The following is a 27,773-nucleotide window of genomic DNA, read 5'->3' on the forward strand; positions in this document are numbered from 1 at the left end:
TCGCTTGGCCGCTCTGCCCACGAGGACATGAAATCCACCTATATACACAGGTGGAGAGTCAACAGGAGTTGGAGAGGTATGCGACAGTCTGGATTTGGTAATTGTCCCACTCAGTAAGCAGGACTCTATCATCTAACTCCCCTTCTCTGTCCTCATCAGTGGTATGTGTGTCCTCTATGTAGTCAGAAGTAGATGCAACTGGAGGGGGCGGCCCAATGACTGAAGGTGGAGAAATAGGCGTCTGAGGGATCAATGAAGTTGACTCTGAAGCAGGAAAATGGCGGTAGTAGTCCAGCATATGCTGCAAATTAGAAATGAGACAAAGGCATCTGTGCCGTCGGATTTTCAGACTGCGATTGAGTATTTGGCTCTGGTTAAGTCATATTCCTGGTCATCATCCATATCCTGGCACTTGAGAAACTGAAGGACTATTAGCAGTCCGAAACCTATCACCTTCCTCTGAATCCTCCTCATCCGCTCCATAATCAAAAAGTGGCACGGTAAGATTAGGAGAAGCTTGGATTGGTAATAAAAGGTCCATTGAAGACTGTCTAAGCTGAAGCAAAGAGACCTTTTTTGGTTCGGAGGGCGGAAAAAGGGCTGCTGAAGGCTTTAAAGGCACTAGAGGCATCAAACCTGGAGTTAAAACCAGAGATTATAGCAAACTAAGCTGCAGCCGTCGACGAGACGCATATCTGTACCTCTGTTTGTAAAGGCTTCATTGCTGTCGGCAAGGCAAGCGTCAACGGAACTGGTTGATCCTTAGATGGTTCCGTCGACGAATGCTTCTTTTTCGTCGTCGACGAAGAGAGATAGTTGTTGACTGAGGCCTCACCGTCACTGAGACAATCGTTGACGGAGAAGACGCAGACGACATCACAATAGCAGGTTTAGGCGAAGATAAGGTGGCAGCCGTAGTCGTAGTTGTGACGACAGAGGACTATGTCGACGGAGGAATCTACGGCGAGCTAGTCGACGAGATGCCAGTTTTCTGTGGTAAAAGTCTCAGGCAGAGATTGACGCCTGAGACTTAGATCTCTGAGGCTTTGAAGGTGGAGATTTACCCTTAGGGAGAGCTGGAATCCCTTTTGATGAGGAAGGCTGGTTATCACGCTTAGAAGAGTGGTGTTTCTTCAGCACCTTAGCCTTAGGAGAGGTCATCTCCGCCTCACTAGTCCTTTTCTTAGAGGCAACAGTCTTGAAGGAGTAGTTTCTGTCCTGTAACTCCAGTTCTGTAGTAGGGGTATCTCCGTTATAGTCATAATCTAGAGAATAGTCCCGCCCATGTGCGTGGACCCCGGCAATCAAAAATAATCTCTTAAGTTGTCAAATCATGCAGAAACTGCAAAGACACTTAAGAGAGAATTTAAAGACAAATAATGCAGCCTATATCCAGAGGCTACACTGTCCAGTACTTCAACTAGAAATTCCACCAAACACCACACACAACACAGTCTGCCCAGTTTCTACCATAGAGAAACTTGCCTCCACCAGTAAAAGACTCTGGAATCAGAGAGGAAGGCATGGACAGACAAGCCCCATAGGCTGCCATTATGTGGCTTAAATAGGATACTGTGCCTTTAAGATAACTTTCCAGAACTTTCTCCCAGTATCCCAGAATGTATAGCAGGTCCCTCTTTCAGTTCTTTTTGAAGGCGTAGCACGCCAGACCTGTAGCATTCCTACATGAAGAATTATCTCCACCGGGGAGGAGGGCGGGCGCTTATGACTATAACAGATTGCCCTACTACAGAACTGGAGTTACAGGACAGAAACTACTCCTTCTGTAGTAGGGGATCTCTGTGTATAGTCATAATCTAGTGAATAGAATGGCAAGCCCATCCCCACACCAAGCGGCAGTGGAGAGAAGAAAATTAACACCACTACTGTGCGAACAGATTCCGCAGCGAAGCCTGTCCAACCTGAGCGTCTGTCCTGGCATCAGTGTCCAGACAGTAATGCTTAGCAAAGGTATGAACCGACTTCCAAGAGGCTGCCTTGCAGATTTCTGCAATCGGCACGTTACGGAGCAAGGCTGTCGTGGCAGCTGTGCCCCTGGTGGAATGAGCCTTAGGCTTACCTCCTAAGGTCTCGTTAGCTTTTTGGTAACACAATTGTATGCAGGACACAATCCACCTAGAAATGGACTGCTTAAAGGTAGCAAGACCCGTCCTGACTGATCCATAAGTGATAAACAACTGGCCAGACCTACGAATATCTTTGGTTTTATCCAGATAAAATTTCAACACCCTCCTAACATCCAGGGAATGGAGAGACCTTTCCGCTGTAGATGAAGGATTCTGAAAAAACTTAGGCAAAGTTATGGTCTGGTTGACATGAAAATCAGAAATAACCTTACGAAGAAATTTAGGGTGAGTACGCATAACAATCTTAGCAGCATGAAATACAGTATAAGGTTCTTGGCAACACAACGCCTGAATTTCACTCACCCTGCGGGCCGATGTAATGGCCACGAGGAACGCCGCCTTCCAGGACAGGTGCTGCAACGAAGCCTTATGAATAGGTTCAAAAGGCTCCTTCATCAACCTGGACAGCACCACGTTCAGTTCCCATGAAGGCGAATGAAGCCTGACAGGAGGGAATACTTTCTTCAAGCCTTCCAGAAAAGCTTTGATCACCGGGATCTGGAAGAAGGAAGTCTGTGAAGGACATTTCCTGTAGGCAGTCAATGCAGCGAGATGAACCTTAATGGAATGAACATTAAGTCCAGACTGCGCCAAATGTAGAAGGTAAGGAAGGATGACATCTTCCTTCCACGTCGTCGGGTCATGGTTCTTAGACTGGCACCAGATACAGAACCTCTTCCACTTGTAAGCATAGGAAGTCCGAGTGGAAGGTCGCTTAGACTCCTTCAGTATGACCATGCAATCTTCGGGCAGATTCAGATTGCCATATTGCACTTTCTCAGGAGCCATGCCGCCAAACTCAAAGACTAGAGGTTGGGGTGTAACATCTGTCCCCCGAACTTCGTGAGAAGGTCCGGCCTGCACGGCAATCGAATGTGAGGAAGGAGAGACCGGTGAAGCAGGTCCGTGAACCACCACTTTATGGGCCATTCCGGGCCAATGAGTATCATCAGAGCCCTGGACCGGGCCAGCTTGAGGAGCACCGCCGGAATCAGGGGAATGGGTGGAAAAGCGTCCAGAAAGCTGGTCGAACAGTTGATCCATAACGCATTCCCCAGCGTCCCCTGCTGGTAGTACCTGGAGGCGAAGTCTCGGCATTTGCTGTTTTCGGCGGTGGCGAACAGATCTACGTCTGGAGTTCCCCACCTTGCGAAGACTTCTCCTAGTACTTCGTCGTTTATGACCCATTCGTGGTTTTCCTGAACCAGTTTGCTCAGTGCGTCCGCCTGAACATTCTGCACACCTGGCAGATGGGTAGCCGTTCTCGTCAGTCCTCTGGCCAGAAGCCAGTGCCAGATCGTCTGCGCCTCCTGCGACAGAGTGCGTGATCTCGAGCCCCCCTGCTTGTTAAGGTAATACATCGTGGTGGTATTGTCCGTCTGTACAAGCAGAGAGTTGGTCTGAAAGGACGGAAGAAAGGCCTTCAGTGCTAAGTGAACAGCTCTGAGTTCCAGGAAATTGATGTGATAAGTGGCCTCCATCGGGGACCACGTTCCTTGAATCTGTAGGTTTACGGAGTGCGCTCCCCACCCCTGGAGAGAAGCATCCGTCACGACAGTCTGCGTGGAAATGTCCTTGTGGAAGGGAACCCCTCTGAGGAGATTCTCCGCTGAACACCACCACTGCAGAGACTGAAGAGCATGCAGAGACAGTCGTATCTTGTCATCCCAAGATCCTTTCCTCGGATCCCACTGGTCTTCCAAGCACTCCTGCAGCGGTCTCATGTGCAGCCGTGCGTGTGGCGTCAGGAAGATACAAGAGGCCATCGACCCGAGTAGAGAAGACACCGTCCTCACTGTTGTAGATGGAGTGGTCATAAGAGCCTGAGCCTTCCGAAGGAGTAATAATCGTCGCTCCTCCAAAGGAGACACGCTTGCTGACAGCGTATTGATGGAGGCTCCCAAGAACTGTATGCATTGGACCGGAGTCAGGACAAGACTTGGACATGTTGATGTGCAACCCCAGCTTGTTCAAGAGAACGCACGTCTTCTGGAAGTGTGCTCACGCTTCCGAGGAGGAGGATGCCTTGATCAACCAATCGTCCAGGTACGGGTAGACAAACACCTTGTTCTTCCGCAGGTGTGCTGCTACCACTGCCATGCACTTCGAGAATGTTCTCGGCGCAGACTTTAGTCCGAATGGGAGTACTGTGTATGGATAATGATTGGCGCCGACTTGGAACCGCAGGAACTTCCTGTGTTTGTGTGCAATGGGCACATGGAAGTAAGCATCCTGTAGGTCTATAGCACATAGCCAGTCTCCCTGTTGCAACTGAGGATAAATCTGATGCAACGACAGCATGCAAAACTTTTCCCTGCGAATCCATCTGTTTGCCTGTCGCAAGTCCAGAATGGGCCTGAACACGTTCTTGTCCTTCTTGCGAACCAGGAAGAACCGGGAGTACAGACCTCTTCCTCTTCCTCTTCCTCTCAGAGACAAAAGTACGTCTTCTATCGCCCTTTTCCTTAACAGGATATCGGCCTCCGCCTGAAGCTCGCGTAGCTGAACTGCGAGCTGACCGGCGGAATTGCTGGAGGCGGGCTGGTGAACCGAAGACTGTATCCATTGCAAACAATATTCAGCACCCACTTGTCCTGAGTAATTTTTCTCCACTCTGCCAGAAAAAATTGAATGCTTCCCCCTACCGGAGTGGGTAACAGATCCGGGGGAAGTAAGTGCTCAGGGCCTAGACCCGGCCGGGCCTTTGGTCGCTGGAGCCAACTGTTGGCCTCCTCTGCCCTTCTGGCGTTTCTGGAACGGCTTACGGAACTGTTGATGTTGCTGCAAGTGTCCCGAAGGTTGGCCACGTCCTCTGCCCTGCCCACCGAACTGCCGTTGGAATGGGCGGTACGATTTCTTCGCTTCCTTGGGCTTCTCCAGTCTCACAGCCGTGAGTGTTTCGGCCTCCGCCTTCGTGCGGGCCATTTCGTCAACCGCATGTTTCCCAAAAAGGGTCTCGCCAGAGAATGGAAGGTTGGCTACCCTTTGCTGTGCGTCCGGTTTTAGGGACGTAAGGCGGAGCCAGGCGTGACGCCGCTGGTTAACCCCATGGCAAAAAACATGTGCCGCTAATAGGGATGAGTCTGCTTCAGCGCTGATAATTTGATTCGCTACCAGCATCCCTTCGTTTAGCACTTCCTGGAAGTCTTCCCGCTTCCCGCGAGGCAAGTGTTCCGCAAACTGCTGGAGGGAGTCCCAGAGGGCGCGGTCGTAGCGTCCCAACAAAGCTGTGGCACTCGCAGCCTTCATAGAGGTCGCCGATGTTGCACATACTTTCCTTCCAGCTGAATCCATCCATCTAGACTCCTTATCCGGGGGAACCGTGGATGACGGGGTGGTAGCATGTTGTTTGCGGGCCCCCGTCACAATCACAGAATCCGGAGGAGGTTCCGCCCTTAGAAGCGCCGGGTCCGAATCGGGAGCCCGGTATTTTTTCAGCAATCTCGATGAGGCCGCCTTAGTCACCGCAGGGGTGAGGAAAAGGTCCATGGCCAGTTCCTCCAGGCCCGGCACCAGAGGCAGCAGCGGACGAGACAGGCGTTTCTGGTGCAGTGTCTCGAAAATGACTGAGGTCTTAGGCGTGGGCACAGTCAAAGATATGCCCAATTTGGCAGCATCATGGAACGCCACCAGGTCATCAATCGGCGACACCCTCGTGTCCGGTGAGCCCGTCAAGGTCGGAGAGTAGTCCCTGGTCCCTGAGGACCTCGTGCGAGAGCGAGATCTGTGCCTCCTATGGCGGTGTCTCGACCGCGTGGACGACCTTTGGCGCGATCGCTCCTTCCTAGAGCGAGAGCGTGATCTCGCGGCCCGTGGACGCTCCACAGGTTTCCGTGGGGGCGTCTTCCTCGGTTCCTCCTGGGGTCTAGGTCTAGGTCTAGGGGTCCCCTTAGGAGGTGTCGGCAGAGGAGGCAATGATGTCGACCTCGGCGGAGGGACCGGGGGTATCACCGACCGAGGGGCAGGCCCATGCGGTGGAAGCGGCGGTAGTGGTCGTCCTGGCGGAAGTGGAGGGTTGGTGGGAGGGTCCTCCTTAGGTACAGGGGGAGGGGGCGACCTAGGCCGAGTTGGTGTATACACCACCGAGTACACCGAGCCTGGTGACTCCTTCGGCAAAGGGAACTGTGACCCAGCCCCTTCAGCAGGCGATAGCTTTCTCTTGCGTCCTCCACTAGATCCAGCCTGACTTCTGGCGCCAGAACTCCTCTTGCGCCGTTTAGGAGAGTTGGAGCGACTCCTAGATGCCGATTTCTTCGACGCTGAGCGTCGCTTTTCCGGCGTCAAACGTCGCCTCCGCGACTCCGGCGTCGAACGCCGCCTCCGCAACGTCGACCTCTTCTTTCTCAACACCGAACGCCGACTCCGCGACGTCGACTGTTCCATTCTAGACGACTAGCGTCGATTCCTCCTTCTCGAGGTCCTAGACGTCGAGGAGCCCCTCTACGCCAACCATCGTTTCGACGGCGACCGGCGGTGTCGCCTCGACGGCGAGCGTCGATGCCTGTCGCTCAGTCTTCGGCGTCGATAAGTCGACGCCGACGTAGACGATGACGATGAAGATGCGGTCGACGGTGGTCTTGACGGAGGCCTATCCAGGCCCTTCGACGTCAAATCTTCACGCCGTCTCGACCCGGAGCCCCGGGGAGCTGGGGAACACACAGTCGTCATCCCTCTCGACGTCGTCATCGATGCAATCGACGCCGACGGAGTCCGGGACCGTTTGCTGGCCTTCCCGCCTCTGGGGAGCCCCCCAGAGGCCTCAGCAGAGGCAACCTTCCCAGCCTGCCCAGACCCACCTGCAGCCTGCAGTCGTCTCTCTTCAAGGCCTTGAAGCCTAATTTTCAGCCTGTCCCTCAGGGTCCTTGCTGAAAGTTGCTGGCAGATGTCACAGTCTTCAGGGACATGTGTGTCAGGGAGACAGACGATGCAGACGTTGTGTGGATCACTCTTGGCCTTCTTCCTTCCACATGCTGGGCATTTGTCTAAAAGACCAGGCATTTTAGAGCCCTAAAAGCCTGAACCAACACACAGGAGAGAAGAGAAGCACCAAGAAACATATATACTCAAACACTTTTATCCAAAAAAGTGACCAAAATCCAATAAACCCTTGAAACAAATGGAGAGCTCAATGCCAGGGTCCTGTTAGCAGGAGCCGGAAAAAAGAACTGAAAGTAAGAGGGACCTGCTATGCATTCTGGGATACTGGGAGAAAGTTCTGGAAAGTTCTCTTAAAGGCACGGTATCCTATTTAAGCCACATAATGGCAGCCTATGGGGCTTGTCTGTCGATGCCTTCCTCTCTATGATTCCAGAGTCTTTTACTGGTGGAGGCAAGTTTCTCTATGGTAGAAACTGGGCAGACTGTGTTGTGTGTGGTGTTTGGTGGAATTTCTAGTTGAAGTACTGGACAGTGTAGCCTGTGGATATAGGCTGCATTATTTGTCTTTAAATTCTCTCTTAAGTGTCTTTGCAGTTTCTGCATGATTTGACAACTTAAGAGATTATTTCTGATTGCCGGGGTCCACGCACATGGGCGGGACTATTCACTAGATTATGACTATACACAGAGATCCCCTACTACAGAGAGAGGAATTCCTCAACATCAGATAATGGGTCATCCATCCTCTTGAGCTGCTGTAGCCACAGAAGTAGATGTCCTTCTCTGTGTCTTAAGGTCTTTTGAGGAAAGGTCCTGCATATTTTACAATCTCTCACCGGATGGTCAGGATGTAGGCAGTAGATACCATTTTTGTGTGGGTCTTCAGAATGAAGTCGCAATTTCCCACAAGACTCAGTGTCTGAACAGTGATCTCTTTGTAGTAGACAATGTAGTGAAGATGTAAGCAGAATTCCTGAAGAGGAAATTTGAAGTATTGAGCAGAGCTCAGGGAGACTCACTTCATACAACCTGCAGTAGAAAATCTGAGGGTCTGAGCCTCTGGGGAGAGGGTTCTAGAGTTTGGACTATATCTAATGACTTGGACGAGCTAATAAAGTTACAACTTTCTTCCTATTGATTGCTATGTTACAATACTTCTTATGGAATTTTGTAGCTATGATATATAGCTTTTTTATGTACTGTGGGGGAAAAAAAAAAAGACACCAATACTGGAGATGAGTTATGCTTCACATCGCCACGCACACCTGAGGTGTGGCGTTGGCAGAGGTGGGCACACTTCTTTCTCACTAGTTTTTCCTGCAGGTTCTCCCGCCCAAAGTGGGGGTCAGAACGAGTGGGGACCAGTTGCTGAAAGCAGAAAGTGGTCTGGGGAAGCTCACAAAGGTGGCAAGCCTTTGAATCTTCCCCTTCGTGGACCCAGCCCATCCTGGGGAGGAGGCTTGGCCCCTTGTCCCAGGTTGTGCATTGTTTCAGGCCCCCGAGAGCAGAAGCTCTCAACCCAGGGGTCCAGAAACATGTCTGGTGGTGGCAGTAAAAAGCAGCCACTCAGCCTGGACGCTAGAGGTAGGTCGTTTTCAGAAGGCATCTCTAAGATGCCCTCTGTGCATTTTTTCATTAAATCTCACACTGGCGTCAGTGTGGGTTTATTGTGCTGAGAAGTTTGATACCAAACTTCTCAGGTCCCAGTGTAGCCATTATGATTCTGTGGAGTTCGTAATGACAGACACCCAGTATCATATACACTTAATGGCAACACTGCACTTACAATGTCTATAAATATCGCTAGGCACTGTGGGGTACAGGGCTCATGCACCTGTACCCTTGTCACTGGTATAGTGCACACAGCTAGTGGGGTGACTGATCGATGCTAGGGCAGTGGGTTGTAGGCATGGCACACAGGGATGTGTGCCATTTCGACCTCACTTTCTTCTGCACCAAAACACGCAGCCTGCAAAGGCAGTGTTGAGTGTAATGGTACAGGGCCCCTAAGGGTGGCACAATAAGTGCTGCAGCCCTTAGACGCCTTCTCTGGTCGCAGTGCCCTGGGTACCTGTGGTACCATATACCAGGGGCTGACCTGTGGCCACAGATGCCAATTGGGTTTTGAGTTCAATGCAGTTTCAGGGAAAAAACATTGGCCCTGGGTACCAGATTAGCAGGAGCCCAGGATACGCTCAGTCAAAGCACATCAGCAGTTCAGCAAAAAGTGGGAGCAACCATGCAGGAAGAGGGCACTTCTCACACAGGTCACAAGAGCAACATTTCTTGCAAGACTTGTCAGCTACAGACTAGCCTCACACTCCTGGATAGCTTGTGAATGCAATAGTGTATGACTGAATTGGCTTTAGGCCCCACAAGCTACAGTCAAAGGTCATGTGCGTTCATGAGAAACATTTATTTTCAACACAGACTACTTAAAATCTGATCTTTGGTAACAACTTCCCTGTTCAATAACAAAAGTATTTGTATTTCTTGGAATTAAAATTTCGAGCTAAAAGGAAAGCTAAAGGAATGCAGCTCCAAATCAATGCTGAAGGGCACAGAAAAAATACAAAAAAAGTATCAATGCCACAGTGGTGATAAACCTGTGGCTGACGCCAAGCATATCATCTAGTGGTGTGCCGGAGCTATGGAAACCTTCACACGTCCCCTCTGGCACCTAAAGGATTCAGAAGGTGAGGAATCTGAGAGAATTATCAAGCAGAAAAATCAGATTCACCTGAGACTCATAAGCAAATACATATCCCTTAAGATACAGAATATTTCACAAAAGTACATCTTATATCAGTTTGATCTTTAGTCAAATAATAAAGTAAAACCTTCAGTTTGCCGGCAGCTTTGGCCATCTTTTCATATCCTAAATGCATCATAAACGTGGGTAAAGCATCTTGAGCCTTCTTGCGCACGTCACCATTCCGATCCTCCAAGCAGGAGTAAAGATGAGGCACACATAAGAGGACATCAGAAGGGACCGTTCGGAGAGTAGGGAACTTCTCAGCCAGCCACCCGAGAAGCTGAAAATAAAAACAGGAGAAACAAAAGATTGGGACAGTGGAGATGTGCACAATCTGTTTAAGACAGACAACCAATGTCTCATCAGTGTCAGTGTTAACACATTAATTCAATGTATTGCAAATGGATCCTCTGAATGGAAAAATAAAGACCTAGTACCTCCTGTCTGAGGAACGGGTTTTCCCTCTTGAGCTCTTCTGACATATCTTCCCCTTCCAACCATTCTTTCATTCCGGTCTGTTCCACCCATGAGTTTAACGTAGCCAAGGCAGCAGCTCGCACATTGTTCTAAAGAAAAGTGTGAGAAACCAGAATTTAAAGAACTCAATAAACTTTTTTAAAATTGTATTTACTTTTTTTGCAGCAGACAGGTTTTGATGCTACAAGTTTTTTCGTGGTCCAAGAATTTACTTTCGGATTTTGGTCCTTCAAGTTCCAATCATGTTTTGAACCTCTGACATACTGCAATGTTGTCAATAACACCCTAAGTGTATTCCCTGAAGGTTGTGTCTGTCTAGAAATCACATGATGAACAAATCAGTCTATGCCTGTGTGCATGCGCTTGTAAGTCAATCTTTGCCTGTGTGTGCTTGTAAGTCAGTCTATGATGCCCATTAGATTCCCCATGTTAGACTAATGTTCTGATTGGTTACCTTTGCCTCAAATTGTAAAGCGCTCTGATATCCTTCTGGATCAAGTTCGCGCTATATAAAACTTTATAAATAAAAGATGAGCATTCTGTTGCTGAGGGCAAGTAGCAATTCAATTCTAAATCTTCTTTATTTCGATTGTTCAAACATAAAAGAGAAGAGAAAGAGAAAAAGAGAAAGAAATAAAGAAAAAAAAAAAAGAAAGAGAAAGAGAGAAAGAACAGTGTTAGAGAAAGAACATAGAAACTGGGTACCTGGTTGGCAGGAACCCAGGGCACACTGTCAAAAGAGCATCAGCCAAAAAGTAGGAGGAAACCATGTAATAAGGGGCACTTTCCTACATAGTCCTAAACCCAACAGCTTGGCCCCTGAAAATGACGTGTCCCAATTCGGATCACAGCGGGGACAAAACCGTCCGGGAACCAGGGGAGAGGGGGTACCAGCGGTATCCACTGCAGCGCAGACAAGGGCGGTACCGGGGCCAGCCGCACAAGACCTATTGGCGCCGGAGCCAGCGGCCCAGTAACCTGTGGCACCGGGGCCAGAGCGACAGGCGGCGCCATGGCTGGATTCACCGGCAGAGTCGACAGACCAGCAGGATCCTTACACAGGACTGCAGGGCCCGAAGGCGCACCGACGAGAGACCGAGGCCTAAACAGACGGTCATGGCAGCAAGGAATTCGGTAGTCACCGACAGACCCGGGTAAGGTGGGCAGGCCGTGGGACTCCCAGGCTCCGAACCCCTGTCCCCCTCGTCCGCACCAGAGGACTGATTTGGGGGGTGGGGGAGAATGGGGAGGAGGAAACTGACATCGGAGAACGAAAACGCTTCTTTGACTTCTTCTTGTGTAGTCTCTTACCCGAATCAGAGGGTGAACACTTGGATCCAGAGGAGCGGTGATAACGACTCAGTGAGCGGTCACGGGAACGACCCCTGGACCTCAAACGGCGCAGGGACTAGTGCCAAACTTCAAGCAACTTTCGGTGCCACGCCCTCAAGCCCTTCGGAGTCATTGCCAGACAGGACCGGGAGTTATGGTCACGCTCCAGGCAGTAGAGACAGACGTTATGAGGGTCCGCCAACTACATATTGCGACGGCAGGTCCCGCAGGACTTAAAACCAGGCATCCCTACTCGCACAAGAAAAATCCAACACAAGACAAAAAAAGTCTCAAAAAGATAGTAAAAAAAATTACTGAGGTATGTGCTCTACCCGGATCTGCACTTACTGGCGCGGAAAAAGAACCGACGTCAGCATGCATGGGTGGTGCCTATGTAGTCTCCGTGACAACATCTCGGCGCATACGCCAGCGACGGACGCGGAGCCACAGGACACCACCTACTGACGCACAGGGGTACTGCTAGCAAAACTTTCCGGATCCAGCATGGCGCATGGGGATATTCTATGGTAAGGAATCTATCACTAACTAGTCTCTTTCAGATGTGGGTTTATTGTGAGGAGTAGTTTGGTACTAAACACTCCTGTCTCTGTTTAGTGGAGCAATCATGGTGCTTGGAACTCACGATTTCAGCCCATGTACTTTATGGCTTCCCTGGCACGTATAATATTAAGCAATAGACCTCAATATTGCAGATATGCCCACACCTGTGATACAGCCAACCTCCCTTAGGGCTAGTAAGACCTATTAGAGGGGTGACTAACCTATATCAGGCAGTCTTAGCTGGCAAGGCACTCAGGTAGTGCGCCGATGTCTTTCATTTTGTCTGCACCAGGCCATGAATGATGCAAGGGCGATCTGACCTAGGTGCGGGATCCCTACGGGACCATCTTAAGTCCTAAAACCCTTGACACCCATGTACCATTTACTGGGGACTTACAGGGGACCTGAAGAGCCGATTGTGGAATAGTTTTTCGGGAGGAAGTACTGGCACATGTGACCTGGTTGGCAGGGACCATGTGTAGTACAGTCGAAACCACATCAATGTCCAGGCAAAAAGTGAGAGGCTAACCATATCAAAAGAGATCCTTTCTCTCAATTCCTAAAAAGCTCTTCCGATTGCAACGGATGAACTGATAGTGGCATGGCGTTGCACAGCTTTGGCGCCAGGTAGCAGACATCCAGAGAGCATTTTCTTTACCTTTGGACCAACCACCTGACCTCCCCTGCTCATCCTAAATTCCTAGAAGGTAGATCCGGTTTCACTAGGGATTGAAGGTGAAAGCTCAGAACTCACAACTACTCTTAGACAGTGGCAGAAAAGGGAAGAGTCTCACTTGGCCTTCTTGTGTTTCCAGTTTGATGTGGATATCGACTTATCGGATGAGCGCAAAGAGTACCTGTCACAAGATTTACTACAGAAACATTTACAAACCCTTGACTTGGAGCCGGACTGGTCTGTCTTCTTTCAATGTCTGGCAACGTAAACTTCGCCACATGTCTTGGATCGCTTTCGGACACATTCCTTAATCAACTTAGTTGTGCCCCAAAACTAAGCAGCAGAAGCAAACCTCAAGGGTGTCTGTCACCAATATTTGTTTAATACAGTCAAGGCATGGTTTGATCGCTGTAGTTTTAGGTGGGTTCATTTTTCGCTTTCGCACTGAAATTCAGTTTGAAAAACTTGTCAAAAGAATGAAAAGGGAGTGTCAGACCCATTATCGAAGGCTCTGAAACAAAGGAACTAACCAGACTTGCTAAGCTCAGAGCAGCACAGCCTTACCCAGAGGTGTACGGGAGCACTGAGGTCAGACCTTCCAGATCCAGTCCCACACCTGAGGAGTAATTTAAAGGTGAACAGTCTGTGCTTAGAAGTATCCATCTGAAGATAGGGTTTTCTTTGTCATGCAGGCCATAAGTCCTGTGTTCATTACAAGTTGTTTTGCAGCATTACCCAAGACTGGTACAAGCAACACATAACTGGCACTCAAATTTGAGCCAAACCACCCACAATGGCACACAAAGTGGGTCCTGGACACTAATAGCAAAACTTCGACTGTCTGAAGCTTCCTAATACTGGTTTCCCTAAACACTGAACACTGGATTTTCTACAATTCTGCTACATCCAACCTCTTCAAGCAAACACCAACTACCACCTCTCGCCCCATTCTACAACACCACTAACTCAAATTAACCACAATTCTACAAGCTGCATACCTAATGCCCATGATAGACCACACAGAAAACTAAAATAATTTTGTAGATGACCTTCTCCACCCTCAATGTTATGGTCTACTCGTCCAGAAAGAACAGAACTATACAAGCTCTTTGAAGGCATCCCACACATAGAAAGTACAAGGTAACTCACCTTACTGTCACCAAGGATGGTGATAATAGGAATGCCCAAGTTCTTCACATGTTGCTTGATATTCGGCCCAATGGCTGTAGCAAGCTGCTGGAGGATACTCAACGTCTGAAGAACCTGAAAAATAAAGACCGACATCAAAGTTGAGACCGGGGTGTGGTCTGGCCATGACTGAAGATGGCAGATTGCTTCTGAGCTCCACTACGAATTGGGCCAGGCACTGAGGCAGTGGCTTTTCTAGTGAGGCAGGGCTTTCCTAGTGTGGCAGTGGACCTGCACCCTCTTCCTCTCCCCTCGCGCTTGCCCTTTGTGGAGAACCCATGAGGAACGCTGCAGCCGCCATCCCACTCTGAACCTCCGATAGTCAGGCGTGATTGCTGGCCTTGAGGATTGGGAAAACCTCTGCTCCAGCTTGACAGCTTCGCCCAAGCTCCAGAGAGCGTTCACTGCAGCCAGCATCCATCCCTTGCAGAAGACCACGGGGCAGCCACGCCGACCCTTACTTGCAACAGAGGAGCACTAGCCACAACACAAGTATAGCACAGAAATCAGCCTGACCTACATCAAGGCTATCCATAGCCCCCCCCCCCCCCCAAGGCACTGTCCCACAAGTGACGAAGAGGGACTTGGGGCTGATTAGTACTCAGTCATCCATAGCTCCATAATCAGCGCAGACAGGAGCACGCTAAACGCACATGTGTTTGCCACTGACAGGCAGAGTGCTCTAACTGACCTCAGTCAGTTTCCCCACGGCCCTCCTGCTTCTTCACCCGCTATACCTGCCTTCCAGAACCCTCAACGTCTGCAGTCCTCCTAGAGCGTGGCCCGGAGTACACCTCAGGAGACTGAGAACTTAACCTACCTCCTCCAGACCTACATGATGTTTGCAATCTGGGAACCACAATTATAGCCGCTTTGCTGCCATACCACCTGGAGAGGGGCGAGCTAGGATCGGAGGTCCCCTCCGCGTGACCCTTCAGAGTCCTGACAGCCTTGCTCCTGCCAACCCAGAAGACCTGTTGTATTGCTGACAGGTAGGGCTGGGCCCAAGTAAGTGGGTGTCATTCTCTTCTTCACTTTGGCACGGCCGATCGGTCCTCCTTTTCTTCTTGGTCTGACTTATTGCTTCAGGGCTCCCCCCTAAATACTGTATTTAGGGGGCGTTTTAGGGGTCTTGAGGTCAGTAGCCAATGGGTACTGACCTTAGGGTCACTACACGCTTGGTGTGCTCACCCAATGTCTGGGAGGGAGGAAAATTCCTAATCCTGATTGGGGAGTGCCTGCCATCTGCAAGATGTGGGCTTCACCTCGCCTGCCCCACCTGAGTGGTGGTGTTGGCAGAGGTGGGCACAGTACCTGGGCTGGCTGTTTTCCTCCCTGTCTTCCCAACAAAAAGTAGGGGAGACAGGAAGGGGGGCTGCTCCAGATAGCTGGAGAGGCTGGGGGTCGCATTACAAAGGCTGCAAGACCTTTGAAGCTCCCCTGCCACAGATTGCTCTTCCTGGCCTGGGCGAGTTGTGTCGATCTCCCAGAAAATGCTTGGTTTCTGGGCTCAGAGCAAAGGCTCCCAACCCAGGGGTCCAGAAACATGTCTCTTGCTGGAGGCTGGCGTGAACCAGTAAGCGAACCCACCAGAGGCTGGTCGTTTTTCAGGGGGCTGCTCTAAGATCTTGTGTGTGCATTTTTAGGTCTCGCCTGACAGCGCATCACTGTCTCTTCGAGACATTTAGTAAGTGGCTTTTAAAAGTGCCACACAGGCTTTTGCTGACCTACAGCTTGAGTTCACGAGCTCGTGCACAGATACAATCTGAATGTTTTTATTGCTGTAATTAGGCTCCTCTGCTTGCATCACCCCCTCCCTTCTTGTCAGCTTCATTTGAGTCTTCTAGCTATGAATCATGATCCTCTGCTCAGACTCACCCCTCCCTTCTCCCCCTCCTCCGTGTCAGTTTCATTTGTGTCTTCGATCACTGTGATGCTCCTGCTTTCACCAGGCACACACACCATCAGTCGTCAGTGCACTCTTTCACCACACACACCACCAGCTGTCAGTGCTCGCTTCCACCAGGCACACACCCACCATCAGCCATCGGTGCATGCTTTCATTGAGCAAACACACAACACCAGCCGTCCGTACACGCTTTCAACAGGCACACACACCACCAGCTGTCAGTGCACGCTTCCACCAGGCACACACCCACTATCAGCCATTGGTGCATGCTTTCATCGAGCACACACACCACCAGCCGTCAGTACACGCTTTCACCAGGCACACACACCACCAGCAGTCAGTGCACGCTTCCACCAGACACACACCACCAGCCATCAGTGCACGCTTCCACCAGGCACCCACACCATCAGTACACGCTTTCACCAGGTACACACACCACCAGCCGTCAGTTCATGCTTCCACCAGGCACACACACCACCAGCTGTAAGTGCACGCTTCAACCAGGCACACGCTTCCACCAGGCACACACACCAACAGCCGTCAGTGCACTCTTCCACCGGGCACACACACTACCAGCCGTCAGTGCACGCTTTCGCCGCACACACACACCACCAGCTGTCAGTGCAGCAGGCAGGCTCTTCTCAGAGTTTCTTGGTAAATATGTGTTCGATGCCTGGGAGGGAGTGGGTCGAGTTTCCTTAAACCATTCTGAGTATGCAGGTGCAGTGCATGAACTCCTGTGTGAGTGAGTCATGCTGCCTGGGGCTCACTCACAACACTTGTAAATTGCGCCTGCACCAGGCTTTTTCTCATTTGCACAGCTAGGCAGCCCCCACACCCTTGGGAATGCCTGCTTCCTACAATCAGAATGGAAACAACTTTCAGAGCAATGGAAAAAAGTTCATTTGATGCAAAGAACTGTTAAAAAAAACCATGTCCAGCTATTGTAGATCTAGCAAATTAAACAAAACAGCAACAAAAAAGAAAGACGCATTGGCATAGCCAATAGGTCTTGCCTTTGGGACCTTATAAGTGCTTAGCCATGCAACAGTTGATGTTGTTGCACCAAGGATATTGTGCTGCATACCTAAATACTTATAAGGTCCCAAAAGCAAGACTTATTGGCTATGCCAATGCTTGTTCATTAAATCCCACATTGGCATCAGTGTGGGTTTATTGTGCTGAGAAGTTGGATACCAAACTTCTCAGTTTTCAGAAAAGCCATGATGGTGTTGGAGTTGTAATGCCAAACCCCAGCACCATATACTCTTAATGGCAGCACTGCACTTACAATGTCCAGGAATAGGTCTAGACACTGTACGGGCACAGGGCTCATGCACCTGTACCCTCACCACTGTTCTAATGCACCCAGCCAGAGCAGTGGCTAAACTATGCCAGGGCAGTGGGTTGCAGGCATGGCACACAGGGATGTGTGCCTTGTCGACTCTTCACTTTGTCCTGCACCAAAACAAGCAGTCTGCAAGGGCAGTGTGTGCAAAGGTACAGGGTCTCCAAGGGTGACCCTTAGAGGCCTTTCCTGGCCACAGTGACCTTTGTACCCGTGGTACACATTTACAAGGGGCTGAGCTGTGGCCTGAGTGCCAATCGGGTTTGGTTTTCAATGCAGTTTTTTTGGTTACGAACATCGGCCCTGTGTAGCCACTTGGCAGGAGCTCAGGGTACACTCAGTCAAAGTAAATGAGCAGATTAGCAATAAGTGGGAGCAATCATGCAAAAAGGTACTTTCTTACACAACCCCCCAAATGAAAGGAAGAGATTAACCTTTTCCTAGAGAGTCTTCATTGTCTACGTGGAAGAACCTGGAAAGTCCATCTGCATTGGCATGGGCAGTCGCAGGTCTGTGTTCGACTACAAAGTCCATTACCTTTATGGAGATGGACCACCTCAAAACTATAGGATTTTCACCTTTCATCTGCATTAGCCATTTGAGAAGTCTGTGGTCAGTTTGAATTAGGCGTGAGCATCAAAAAAGCATGGCCTCAGCTTCTTCAGGGACCAAAGCTCTTCTTAAAAAGCCCCTCCTAGACCCGGCAGACCTGGCCAACTATAGACCAATCTCACTCCTTCCGGGACCTGAGTAAAATCATGGAAAGATTGGTCAATCAAAAACTGTACCATTTCCTGGAGTCCAACGGCCTTCTCCGGAGTTCGCAAACTGGCTTTCGTCCTGGACAAGGGACAGACACCGCCCTCTTGGCAGTTGTCGAGGAGTCACGATGCATCTTGGATTCGGGAGGATCAGTGGCAGTGATCCTCCTGGATCTAAGTGCAGCTTTCGACACTGTCAATCATCAAGTCCTCATTCGGCAACTGTCAGAGCTGGGCGTAGTAGGGACCGCCCTGGCCTGGCTGACCTTTCTCAGCAATCGCACCTTCCAGGTCTGGGACAGCACCTCACGATCGGCGGCAATGCCCCTTCAGTGTGGGGTACCACAAGGCTCATCCCTAAGCCCCACATTATTTAATTCTTACATGGCCCCACTGGAGGAGGTGGTCGCCCCATTTGGCATCAAAATCGTGAGCTACGCAAACGACACCCAACTTGTCGTCTCCTTATCCCAACATGCCCAGTGTCCGGACTCCATTCGCTCCTGCCTAACAAAGATCTACACCTGGATGTGCGAGTCCTCCCTCAAGCTGAATGGATCCAAGACAGAAATTATGCTACTAGGGCATAAAGGGCCTTCCCTGCCCCCCAACTTCTGACCCACCTGTCTAGGGGATCCCCCTGCCCCTAAAACAAGATCAAAAGCCTTGGGGTCTGGATGGAACAAGACCTTTCATTCAGGACCCAAGCTAAAAAAGTGGCAGGAGTATGCTTTGGTCTCCTTCGATCGGCTCGGAAGGTCCTGCCACTTCTTCCACACCCCTCTAAGAATCTGCTTATCCAGGGCCTGATCTTGTCCAGACTGGACTTCAGCAAAGCTATCCTCGTCGGCGCACCAGAGACGACATTCAACAAGCTTCAGCAGATTCAGAATGCTGCAGCACGGCTCCTCACGGGCACCTCAGTCAGAATGTCAGCCAAACCCGCACTTAAACTGCTGCACTGGCTCCCAATACGAGAAAGGGTCAAATTCAAATCCCTATGTATCGCCCACAAATTGCTGCAGGGCAAGGGGCCCCCCCCATACTGAAGAAACTAGTATTACCCTACAAAGCCAACAGATCACTTCGCTCAGATGGCGAGCATTTGGTCATCGTGCCCACAGTGAAAAAGGCACGCACAGGAGGAAGGCGATTCTCGGTTAACACAGCCAAACTGTGGAACTCCCTTCCACTGAAGTTACGGGCCGAACCCTGCCACCTGCGCTTTCGGAAACTCTTAAAAACCCACTTATTTCCTTAATCTGCTGCTTTTGTTTCTCTGGTTCCCGCCCCGGTCTTTTTGTTTAGGTTTAGCTGGGATGCTTCCGGGTAACTACGCACTCTATAAATCCTCATTCATTCATTCAAACAGCAAAGGCCTCCCTCCAAATGGCACTCCAACGCTGCTCCCTGAGAAGCCTTCTGCTTACAAAAGCAACAGGTTAGTCTTGGCCTTCATCATTGGTCTAGGATAGGACTGCTTCTATCTCTAGCTCAGAGGCATCAGTCTGTACAATGATCTGCTTTGTGCAGGCTAAGAAGGTTGTCTCTGACAGAGGTGCAAACTTCATGTCAAGCTACTTAACTGCTATGTGGAAGGAATGTGGTGTCAACTACAAGTTCACTACACCCTATCATCCACAATGCAATGGGCTTGTTGAAAGGTTCAACAGGACCCTAAAAGGGATGATTCATGGACTACCTGAAAAGCTCAGGCGTAGATAGGATGTCCTGATACCCTGCCTTTTATTTGCTTATAGAGAAGTCCCACAGAAGGGGGTTGGCTACAGCCCTTTAGAACTTTTGTATGGACATCCTGTAAGAGGACCTCTGTGTTTGGTGAAGGAAGGATGGGAGAGACCTCTCAAAAAGCCTGCAACCAACATAGTGGACTATGTACTTGGTCTCCGCTCCAGGATGGCTGAGTACATGGAAAAGGCATCCAAAAATCTTGAGGCTAGCCAGGAACTTCAAAAAGCCTGGCATGACCAAAAGGCTGTCCTGACTGTATACCAGCCTGGACAGAAGGTGTGGGTGTTGGAGCCAGTGGCCCCAGCAGCACTCAAAGACAAATGGTCTGGGCCCCACACAATCCTTGAGCAAAAGGGAGAGGTCACCTACCTGGTAGACCTTGGAACTCCCAGGAGCTCTCACAGGGTGCTTCATGTGAACAGGCTCAAAGCATATGTCGACAGGAAGGACATGAGCTTGCTCATGGCCATAGATGAGGGACAGGAGGAAGAGAGTGACCCTCTCCAAGACCTGCTCACTCAGAATCCTGATGATGGATCAGTAGATGGTGTTGTCTTTTGTGGCAGCCTCTCTGAACATCAACAGAAGGATTGCAAACAAGTTCTTCAATCCTTCAGGCATAAGTTCTCTCTAACACCCAGTCAAACCAATTGGTGTACCCATGAGGTTGACACTGGTGACAGCTTGCCAGTTAAGAGTAAAATCTACAGGCAGCCTGATCATGTTAGAGACTGCATCAAAACAGAAGTGCAGAAAATGTTGGAGTTGGGAGTCATTGAACCCTCAGATAGCCCTTGGGCTAGTCCAGTAGTTCTAGTGCCAAAGCCTCACACCCAGGGTGGTAAGAAAGAGATGAGGTTTTGCGTAGACTACAGGGGTCTCAATGCAGTCACTAAGACTGATGCCCACCCAATACCAAGGGCAGATGAGCTTATAGATAGATTGGCTTCTGCCAACTACTTAAGTACATTTGACCTGACAGCTGGGTATTGGCAAATCAGGTTAGCTGAGGATGCCAAGCCCAAGACAGCATGTTCTACCCCTGGTGGGCATTATCAATTTGTGGTAATGCCCTTTGGTTTGAAAAATGCACCTGCCACCTTCCTAAGGCTGGTGAATCATGTTCTCACTGAGCTGGATGACTTCTGTGCAGCATATCTTGATGATATAGCTGTCTTTAGCTTCACCGGGGAGGATCACCTGGTCCACCTGAGGAAAGTGTTAGAGGCACTGCAAGCAGCAGGTCTCACTATCAAGGCCACAAAGTGCCAGATAGGGCAGACACAGGTTGTATACTTTGGCCACCTTGTAGGTGGAGGCCAAGTTCAGCCACTGGAGAGCAAGATACAGTCAATCAGGGACTGGGCTCCTCCAACCACCCAGACTCAGGTTCGAGCTTTCTTGGGCCTGACTGGTTACTACAGAAAGTTTGTCAGAAATTATGGATCAATTGTGACTCCACTTAATGAACTGACAAGTAAGAAAATGCCAAAGAAAGTTCAGTGGACAGCAGGCTGTCAAAAAGCATTCGATGACCTACAGCAGGCCATGTGCACAGCACCTAGCCTCAAGAGTCCAGACTACTCCAAACCATTCATTGTCCAAACAGATGCTTCTGAGTTGGGTGTGGGAGCTGTTCTATCTCAACTGAATTTTGATGGTAATGACCAGCCCATTGCTTTTATAAGCAGAAGGCTGACCCCCAGAGAGAAAAATTGGTCAGCTATTGAGAGGGAGGCCTTTGCTGTGGTTTGGGCCCTGAAGAAACTGAGGCCATACTTGTTTGGCACTCACTTCAAGATTCAGACCGACCATAAGCCCCTCTTGTGGCTAAATCAGATGAAGGGTGAAAACCCCAAACTGCTTAGGTGGTCCATCTCCCTACAGGGGATGGATTTTACAGTGGAGCATAGACCTGGCACTGATCATGGCAATGCAGATGGGCTCTCCAGGTATTTCCACTTGGGACAATAAACTAACCTTGACCAGGTGAGTCTTCTTGCTCTAAGGTTTGGGGGGGGGGGGGGGGGGGGGGGGATCATGTAGGAGAGTAGGGTCTGCAATCCTATGATCACCCAGATTTTTTGCTTTTGTTTCACTGGTTTACGACTTTCTCTGGCTGTGGGCCTGCTAATCAGACCCACAGCCTAGCTGTTCTCTCACTAAATTGACACGTGTACCTTAGGTGCATTATCCAATTGGTACTGGGCCACCTTATCAGACCCTGTAACTCCGGGCATAGGTGTACCCAGGGCCTACCAGGGGCTGAAGCATGTATTATGCCACCCCTGGCTGGCCATCTAAATCTGACAACTGGCTGCACGACCGCTGGGACAAGGTGGTTTAATCACCCTTTGCTTTAGATATAGTATACCTATATCTAACCCTAAAAATGGACACAAAGATTCCTATCAGTCACTCCTATGGCAGGCCTTGACAATCCTGAAGGCAGAGTGCTTGGAATCGTGTGAGATGGTGCTCTGGCATGAGCTGAGCCCGTTTGCAGCTTGCGGAACCAAGTCCTAATAGCTGTTCCATGATAACGCATACCATATACTCTTAAGTGCATTATAATCCTCGCGGTTAAATGCTATCTTTGGTATAGCTTTATCAAAACATGTCGAGTAAGGTGTCATACGAATTGGAATACTAACCCCTCGCCAATTCTGGCGACGGGGTTAGCATTCCACCCTTCTAGAGGGACACGACATGTATGTAACTGTGAACCCCGGTTAAAGTTAACTCAAGCCTCAGCATCACAAAATGGATGCTGCCACCACAGACACAAGTCTGACCCCCTGCAGCTGGGAGTCCTTCCAGCGAGGGGAGCTTGGACAAAGGGTTTCCTGTCAGGGGGCGGTGCTAGCACCATCCCAGACAGGGTTTTGTGTATCCTGGGTGTGAGAAGGTGGCCTGATATGCAGTGCTCACTATTCTAGTGAACACTATGTATCAGTCCAGCAACCCTTATTGATGATTGGTTGTAAGTCAACCTTATAGACCAGCTATCCTAGTAGCGTGGATACGAGCAGTCTAAGGCTAAAGACTCGAGAGGGCGTGTTAAGCCAGCTGTTTACCACACATATACCCCTTGAATACCCAGTGAAAGGACACCACACAAGTGTTATGAAAATAAACAGATATTTATTAAGAATCACAACAGCCCTGTACTCTTTATGAGGACAGGGTACTAAGCACAAACCAAAACTCTTACAAAAATACTTAAGTTAGCACAGTATATACAAATGCCCGAGGGGCACGGAAAACCATATACTCAGAAAAGTGGAATGCGAAATTACTAGCAGGTAAGTACAGTACTAATAGGCTTTGGAATCGCTAGATCTTGACTATAGAATCTTCAGATTACTTCTAGGAGACCCAGGGGACTCGGGTGCAGAGTGTGCACTCTCACGCGGGATGCGGGACAAAGTCTATGGTAGCTAGAAATTGCAAAGTTAGTGTTCTCGGGCGAACCCGACCTGGTAGGAAGAAAACGAAAGTGGATTCTGACCCTTGGATAGTGAGGCTATGCTGGGGCACCGAAATGCCGAAGTTACCTAGCCCAGGGGCTGCAGCTGCATAGGACTCAAAGGACGTCGGGAATCCTCGTAGACGGACCAGGAGCCTGGAAGAAAGAAGTTGCTGGCAGGCGACCAGTGAAGAAAGTTCGGTGGATCCAAGCCTGGATCGATGGAAGAAGACACCTGAAAGCAGAGGGGACCAAGTTCGAGACTACTAGCCAGTGGGCACCAGGAGGGCACCGGATGGTAGCCACCTCGACAAGGTGAGTGGGTGACGCTGTGATCGCAGATCTCACGGACCAGGAGGCGTTGTCGGCGACCAGGATGGAGGAGCGATCTGTCCCACGATGGATGAAGCTGTCGGCGTAGCTGGACCCAGGATTGGGCAACAAAGCCTTGGCAAATTCAAGCCCACGCGGTGGACCTAAAATGGCGTCTGGAGTGGACCAGGAGGGTCCGGGGTGCTTCTCTTGAAGAAGGAAGCAAGGGCCAGTCTGGAGCAACCAGACCAGCAGCAGTGATGTCGTCGGGCGTCGTGTAGAAGGCCACAAGCCAGCCGGCTAGTAGCCACACAGCGCGGTGAGCACGCAAAAGCAGAAGGGCCACACGCAGATCGTGGAGATGCTGGAGGGCTGATCTTCGGTGCTGGAGCTGCTCAGGGTTGGGGCTTCTCGGACCCCAAAGCACTCACCAGTGGAGCACACGGTGGGCTTGTTGCAAAGAAGTCGTGCAGTCTTGGCGATCGTCGGTCCCTCGAGGTCTCGTCGCACTCACAGTTCTCAGCTTTGCTGTAGAGGTGAGTAGAGGTCAGAGGTGCCAGGGAAGCCGGGTCTCGTCGAGCTGGGTCGTCGGATTCGTGAAGAAGGACTTGCAGCAGACCGCAGTGTTCTTAGGATGGTGCCCGCTTGATGCAGGGTGACTACTCCTTAGCCACAAGGGAGAATCTTGAAGAAGGAAATCTTGATGTCTTTCGCAGAAAGTCGTGTCTTGATTCCAAAGATGATCTAATTTGAACAGGGGGCCCGCTCCCATCTTTATACTAAAAAAGGGGGCTGACCCGGTGACTAGGTCCTGCCTATGGGTGGGACTAGGAGGGGGGTGGTTACACCCCTCTGCCATGCCGGACTTCCCCCAGGCCAGGGGCTGGTGTGCCCCTGGAACTGGTTCTGACCGGCCTATGCGTAGTGAGCACCGGGGTGCCACTCAGCAGTCACCTTCCTGTAAAGCCCTGCCTACCCAGTGTGAGAAGGTGGCCTGATATGCAGTGCTCACTATTCTAGTGAACACTATGTATCAGTCCAGCAACCCTTATTGATGATTGGTTGTAAGTCAACCTTATAGACCAGCTATCCTAGTAGCGTGGATACGAGCAGTCTAAGGCTAAAGACTCGAGAGGGCGCGTTAAGCCAGCTGTTTACCACACATATACCCCTTGAATACCAAGTGAAAGGACACCACACAAGTGTTATGAAAATAAACAGTTATTTATTTAAAGATCACAACAGCCCTGTACTCTTTATGAGGACAGGGTACTAAGCACAAACCAAAACTCTTACAAAAATACTTAAGTTAGCACAGTATATACAAATGCCCGAGGGGCACGGAAAACCATATACTCTGAAAGTGGAATGCGAAATTCCTAGCAGGTAAGTACAGTACTAATAGCTTTTGGAATCGCTAGGACTTGACTAGGGAATCGTTAGATTATGTCTAGGAGGCCTAGGGGACTCGGGTGCAGTGTGTGCACTCTCACGCGAGATGCGGGACAAAAGTCTATGGTAGCTAGGAATTAGAAAGTTAGTGTTCTCGGGCGAACCCGACCTGGTAGGGAGAAAACGAAAGTAGATTCTGACCCTTGGATAGTGAGGCTATGCTGGGGCACCGAAATGCCGAAGTTACCTAGCCCAGGGGCTGCAGCTGCATAGGTCTGAAAAGACGTCGGGAATCCTCGTAGACGGACCAGGAGCCGGAAGAAAAGATGCTGGCCGGTGACCAGTGAAGAAAGTTCAGTCGGATCCAAGCCTGGATCTTGAAGATAGATGACACCTGAAAGCAGAGGGGACCAAGTTCGAGACTACTAGCCAGTAGTCAGTGGGCACCAGGAGGGCACCGGATGGTAGCCACCTCGACTAGGTGAGTGGGTGACGCTTGACTCGAAGATCTCACGGACCAGGAGGCGTTGTCGGCGACCAGGATGGAGGATCGAGCTGTCCCACGAAGATAGAAGCTGTCGGCGTCGCTGGACCCAGGATTGGGCAACAAAGCCTTGGCAAATTCAAGCCCACGCGGTGGACCTAAAATGGCGTCTGGGGTGGACCAGGAGGGTCCGGGGTGCCTCTCTTGAAGAAGGAAGCAAAGGCCAGCCTGGAGCAACCAGACCAGCAGTCGTGAAGTCGTTGGGCGTCGTTCAGAGGGCCACAAGCCAGCCGGCTAGTAGCCAAACAACGCGGTGCACAGCAAACAGCAGAAGGGCCCCACGCAGATCGTGGAGATGCAGGGGGGCTGATCTTGGGTGCTGGAGCTGCGCAGGGTCGGGGCTTCTCGGACCCCAAAGCACTCACCAGTGGAGGACACGGTGGGCTTGCAGTAAAGATGTCGTGCAGTCTTGGCGATCGTCGGTCCCTTGAGGTCTCGTCGCACTCACGGTTCTCAGCTGGGCTGTAGAGGTGAGTAGAGGTCAGAGGGGCCAGGGAAGCCGGGTCTCGTCGAGCTGGGTCGTCGGATTCGTGATGAAGGACTTGCAGCAGACCGCAGTGTTCTTTAGGATGGTGCCTGCGGATGCAGGGTGACTACTCCTTAGCCACAAGGGAGAATCTTGAAGAGGAAATCGTGAAGTCCTTTCGAAGAAAGTGGTATCTTGATTCCAAAGATGATCTAATTTTAACAGGGGGCCCGCTCCCATCTTTATACTAAAAAAGGGGGCTGACCCGGTGACTAGGTCCTGCCTATGGGTGGGACTAGGTGGGGGGTGGTTACACCCCTCAGCCATGCCGGACTTCCCCAGGCCAGGGGCTGGTGTGCCCCTGGAACTGGTTCAGACCGGCCTATGCGTAGTGAGCACCGGGGTGCCACTCAGCAGTCACCTTCCTGTAAAGCCCTGCCTACCCAGGATACACAAAACCATGTCTGGGACGGTGCTAGCACCGCCCCTGACAGGAAACCCTTTGTCCAGGCTCCCCTCGCTGGAAGGACTCCCAGCTGTAGGGGGTCAGACTCGTGTCTGTGGTGGCAGCATCCATTTTGTGGAGCTGAGGCTTCAGTTAACTTTAACCGGGGTTCACAGTTACCTACATGTCGTGTCCCTCTAGAAGGGTGGAATGCTAACCCCGTCGCCAGAATTGGCGAGGGGTTAGTATTCCAATTCGTATGACACCTTACTCGACATGTTTTGATAAAGCAATACCAAAGATAGCATTTAACCGCGAGGATTATAATGCACTTAAGAGTATATGGTATGCGATATCATGGAACAGCTATTAGGACTTGATTCCGCAAGCTGCAGACAGGCTCAGCTCATGCCAGAGCACCATCTCACACGATTCCAAGCACTCTGCCTTCAGGATTGTCAAGGCCTGCCATAGGAGTGACTGATAGGAATCTGTGTGTCCATTTTAGGGTTAGGTATAGGTATACTACACCTACAGCAAAGGGTGATTACACGACTTTGCCCCAGCTGTCATGCAGCCAGTTGTGTCAAATTTAGGAGGCCAGCCAGGGGTGGCACAATACGTGCTGCAGCCCCTGGCAGCCCTGGGTACACCTATGCCCTGAGTTACAGGGTCTGATAAGGTGGCCCAGTACCAATTGGTAGATGCACCTAGGGTACATGAGGTAATTTAGAAAGAGAACAGCCAGGCTGTGGGTCTGATTGGCAGGCCCACAGCCAGAGAAAGTCGTAAACCAGTGAAACAAAAGCAAAAAAATCTGGGTGATCATAGGATTGCAGACCCTACTCTCCTACACCCAGGATACACAAAACCATGTCTGGGACGGTGCTAGCACCGCCCCGGACAGGAAACCCTTTGTCCAAGCCTCCCTCGCTGGAAGGACTCCCAGCAGCAGGAGGTCAGACTCGAGTCTGTGGTGGCAGCATCCATTTTGTGGAGCTGAGGCTTTAGTTAACTTTAACCGGGGTTCACAGTTACATACATGTCGTGTCCCTCTAGAAGGGTGGAATGCTAACCCCGTCGCCAGAATTGGCGAGAGGTTAGTATTCCAATTCGTATGACACCTTACTCGACATGTTTTGATAAAGCAATACCAAAGTTAGCATTTAACCGCGAGGATTATAATGCACTTAAGAGTATATGGTATGCGATATCATGGAACAGCTATTAGGACTTGGTTCCGCAAGCTGCAGACAGGCCCAGCTCATGCCAGAGCACCATCTCACACGATCCCAAGCACTCTGCCTTCAGGATTGTCAAGGCCTGCCATAGGAATGACTGATAGGAATCTGTGTGTCCAT

At 50.4% G+C, this 27,773-nt stretch overlaps 1 protein-coding gene across 8 annotated transcripts in view; it reads right to left on the reverse strand.

The window, feature by feature from the left end:
- The window catches only part of CKAP5 (cytoskeleton associated protein 5), a 901,993-nt gene that overhangs the window by 506,098 nt on the left and 368,122 nt on the right, over positions 1–27,773 (reverse strand). For all 8 annotated transcript variants that reach the window (XM_086959680.1, XM_086959676.1, XM_086959682.1 and 5 more), the window contains exons 23-25: positions 13,976–14,089; positions 10,218–10,346; positions 9,866–10,060 (exon numbers count right to left, since the gene is read on the reverse strand). In XM_086959680.1, the coding sequence (XP_086815806.1) occupies positions 9,866–10,060; positions 10,218–10,346; positions 13,976–14,089 (438 nt within the window). The remainder of the gene's footprint in view (positions 1–9,865; positions 10,061–10,217; positions 10,347–13,975; positions 14,090–27,773) is intronic.

The sequence above is a fragment of the Lissotriton vulgaris genome, chromosome 2_2, assembly GCF_964263255.1.
Source record: "Lissotriton vulgaris chromosome 2_2, aLisVul1.2, whole genome shotgun sequence".
NCBI lineage: Eukaryota > Metazoa > Chordata > Amphibia > Caudata > Salamandridae > Lissotriton > Lissotriton vulgaris.